The 3,262-nt window shown below is 44.5% G+C and overlaps 1 protein-coding gene across 1 annotated transcript; it reads left to right on the top strand.

Annotated features, from left to right (window-relative positions):
- Positions 1 to 346: 346 nt before the first annotated feature.
- LOC147885287 (increased DNA methylation 2-like) lies at positions 347 to 2,769 on the top strand. Its single transcript, XM_087396460.1, has 2 exons — positions 347 to 1,706; positions 1,809 to 2,769. Exons 1-2 carry the CDS (start codon positions 692 to 694, stop codon positions 2,081 to 2,083), a joined length of 1,290 nt encoding a protein of 429 aa, XP_087252586.1. The 5' UTR covers positions 347 to 691; the 3' UTR covers positions 2,084 to 2,769.
- Positions 2,770 to 3,262: the final 493 nt, after the last annotated feature.

The following is a 3,262-nucleotide window of genomic DNA, read 5'->3' as shown; positions in this document are numbered from 1 at the left end:
CAATCTTATGCTCCCCATGCTATGGACACGATTGTTTATTCCAATGGTAGCGGTTCCACCACCATACATTTCTTCCAATGTGTCATAGCATAAAGGTGCACGGTGAGGTCATAAACCTGAGCCATTGAATCAAGATTTTCCCAGGAGAGAAGCTTGATGAATACATCCCAAGTGATGTTTTCACTCCAGAGTAAAAATAGAAAACAATCTCTATGAGACTTACAGCTTGTCTCTAAGCTTGGTCTAGCTAAGAAAGGGCAACAAAAGTTGATCAATAGATCCGAGACGCATTTCCACTCAGCATTAGGTGCATTTTTCAATGAGCATAATAAGCTCCCTAGTGTAGCAAGCAATGTCCCTAGTTAGAGGAGGGCAAACAAGTTCCCTAAGCAATGTCCACAAGCTGTGGTTGAAGAGAGGCTCTACATGCATTACCCATGCAATTTTATAGCTTGTGAATCCAAAAGAGCTGCCTCTGTCATTCAAGGCGCGCTTTTGCAGCATCTTGTGCACATTGCAATTCTTTCCGTCACTTAGAGTCTGGTGTGCAACGCATTGTCGTGGAATTTCATGCCATTGGACGACCGGTAGTTGGGCAGTTTCCGATCCTCCGGCAATACGTTTTGGCGGGCTATGAGAGGGTTTCTGCTTTCAGGAAAGTTTCAAGCTGGATCACAGGGAAGAAGAGGACATGGAGGGGTCTTTCCAGGTCGATTTGATGGAGCAATCTCCTGGATCACAACCCTCATTGGTACCAGACTCGATTAGCCTTCCCAAGCCACGCGTTGGAGCCTCCACAAACGATCAGCGATTTCTTCTCGTCTTTGTTTTGGGCACCTATTTCGGTCCTGACATAAAGAACGAAGTTCCTCGGAAGTTTGCATTACAGAGACTGTCCATGCGGCTCCCCCCATATACTTCTGACCAACTTTGTGGATCTGTGTTTAAACTCTCAGAGATTGAGAGTATATATTATTACGTTTTACGGAATGCACTCCCGACCGCAAAGGTGAAACTGCAGTCTCTGTACAAGTTTTTGCAAGGTCATCTTGCCCCACCCGTGAAGGAGACGCTCGAAGATGATCGTCAGTTCCCAAGTCTGTTTCCCCCTCTCCTGCACCGGCAAACGAGATACAAGGGTACGTTCAAAGTTGTGGAAAGCATGGTCTTTATAAACGATCCGGACATAAACTTCATAAAACATCAAGACCTTGATAGGTTCAGGCGATTGAGTGGTCTAACAGACCTCGTCCTTGACGCAATGGAAGCACGGAACTTTCAGCACGGACAAAGGACTGACAGGGACGATGATAGGCAGGCACGGTGCCATGCAATGGCAGAAGCTCAGGGCCACGTACAGGACAGCAGGTCTTTGGGCCTTTTTGTGGGTGAGGACCCAAGGAAGAAAAGGAGAAAGAGTGACCAAATGGATTTACTTCCCCTTCCGCTGCAGACCCTGTCTCCTGGAGAAGAAAGATCCCAGTGGACGCAAAACAACAAAATTGGAGCAGCCATGTTGCTTCTGCCTTATTCCCCAACCTTGGAGCAATGGGAAAGTATAATCAGCGCTGTGAAACCTGCTATCGTTTTCACAGGAACTGCAGCGTTGCGGCAAGCGGGTCCCACAATTGGAGCTGTAGATATTGGGGTCAGTGAGGATGCTTATCTCTTCCGGGCTGCTCTTCCTGGTGTAAAAAAGGACGAAGGTAAGATTCTGGATAATGCTGCCCTAAATTTGCACATTATCATGTGAGGTGATTGATGAGAGCGCATTTAAATATCGTTCTAATGCGTGATGGTAACAACAGGTGAATTTAGTTGTTCCGTGGAGAGTGATGGCAAGGTTGTGATTAAAGGTATAACTACTACAGGCGAGCAGAGAGTTTACAAGAATTCTCGCATATTTCACATGCACACTCAGTCTCTGTGCCCTCCAGGACCTTTTACCGTCTCTTTCCAGCTGCCTGGCCCTGTAGAACCTTGTCAATTCCCTGGCACTTTTGGGTCAGATGGTATTTTTGAAGCAGTTGTAATGAAGCAGAGAGCTAAGTCAGGCTCTGCCTGCTTGACATTTGAGTCTTAAAATGATTCGAATGTACTGTACAAGAGAGGCTGCTAACTCATGAACTTGTATTGTTGCTCATACATTGCTTGCGGCATCTGCTAGCGAAGCTGGCATGCCTGCCCACACAAGAGCCTGGTGATGCATTATGTGTCTATTGGAAATTCAAAGCACCATCAGGAGGCACAGAGCCAATACTGCCACAGTAAAACCAGAACGTGGGTCGGCATGGAGTTTGTAGCATGATCCTGTATTTGAGGTATCAAGCCTTGCATTTCTTGTACGAGTGGTGATTTTAAACTGTCAAGTTAAGCAATTAACGTAAGCAGGAGAACAAGGGTTTTTATTGATCTTGTGGGAACAAGGTGGTGATTTTGTTCTGTGTATCATAGCTCTTCTTGCAAAGTTGCAGCCTTCTCCATAAGTGCCAGAGTTCTTCATTACTACTCCTTTGGAGCCCTGACAGACAGTCAGTGAATGAGTGCATTATAAATATGGCCAGACGTGTCATATCATGTGTCTATAAAATGATATATGTTCACCATTGGATGCTGAGGAAGACTGAGAATGTGATAGTGCTCTGTCCCTTCTGTGCATGATGGAACCAATGGTTTGTATTGTTGTGCTTGACCATTCTTGAGTTTAAAGGTAACACTTTCGACTCAACAATGGCTTGTATTTGTTTTGCTTGACCATTGGTGAGATTAAAGGTGCACTTTCATTTTGTGGGCATGTTCCTACATCTAACTGGGTATAGGTATATGTTCTTGTTGCAAAAGTGAGGCAAGATTTAAGGCACTGCTGTTCTTTGTTTTTGTGCTACTTTAATTGTGCTTTAGTCTTTGTTTTGCTTCGGTACTGACAAAATGTAAGCGTTGATGTGCTCGGTAGTTTGTTTTCTAATGTTGAGCTTTGTGTGTGGTCTGTTAAAGGAACAGCCCCCCCAGCCCGCTTACCATCTCTCCATCTTTCTGTATGTGTCAATCTATTTTTCTTGTATACCTCTCTCTTTCTTATGCTCGTTCAACTGGATGTATATATGATTATTGAGTGTTTGCATTCCTCATGCTTGTAAACTTGCTTAGAACTGAGCATGGTGGGTATGATTGTCAAAGGCATAGATATCAATATGGTACAGAACCAGTACACTCCTGACAATTCACTGTTTATTGCATGTACTATTTAATAGGTCTCATAACA

Source organism: Dipteris shenzhenensis, chromosome 25 (assembly GCF_047967505.1).
Source record: "Dipteris shenzhenensis isolate YYH24624 ecotype China chromosome 25, Dip_SZ_1.0, whole genome shotgun sequence".
NCBI lineage: Eukaryota > Viridiplantae > Streptophyta > Polypodiopsida > Gleicheniales > Dipteridaceae > Dipteris > Dipteris shenzhenensis.
The sequence above is the reverse complement of the archived record's forward strand: the minus strand, read 5'-3'. Positions and strand labels throughout refer to the sequence as shown.

Bases quoted from the DNA above. Each gene is read 5' to 3' on its own strand.
- LOC147885287 (XM_087396460.1), top strand. From the start codon at position 692: ATGGAGGGGTCTTTCCAGGTCGATTTGATGGAGCAATCTCCTGGATCA. The intron at 1,707-1,808 runs GTAAGATTCTGG...TGGTAACAACAG, and splicing joins TGGTGTAAAAAAGGACGAAG to GTGAATTTAGTTGTTCCGTG.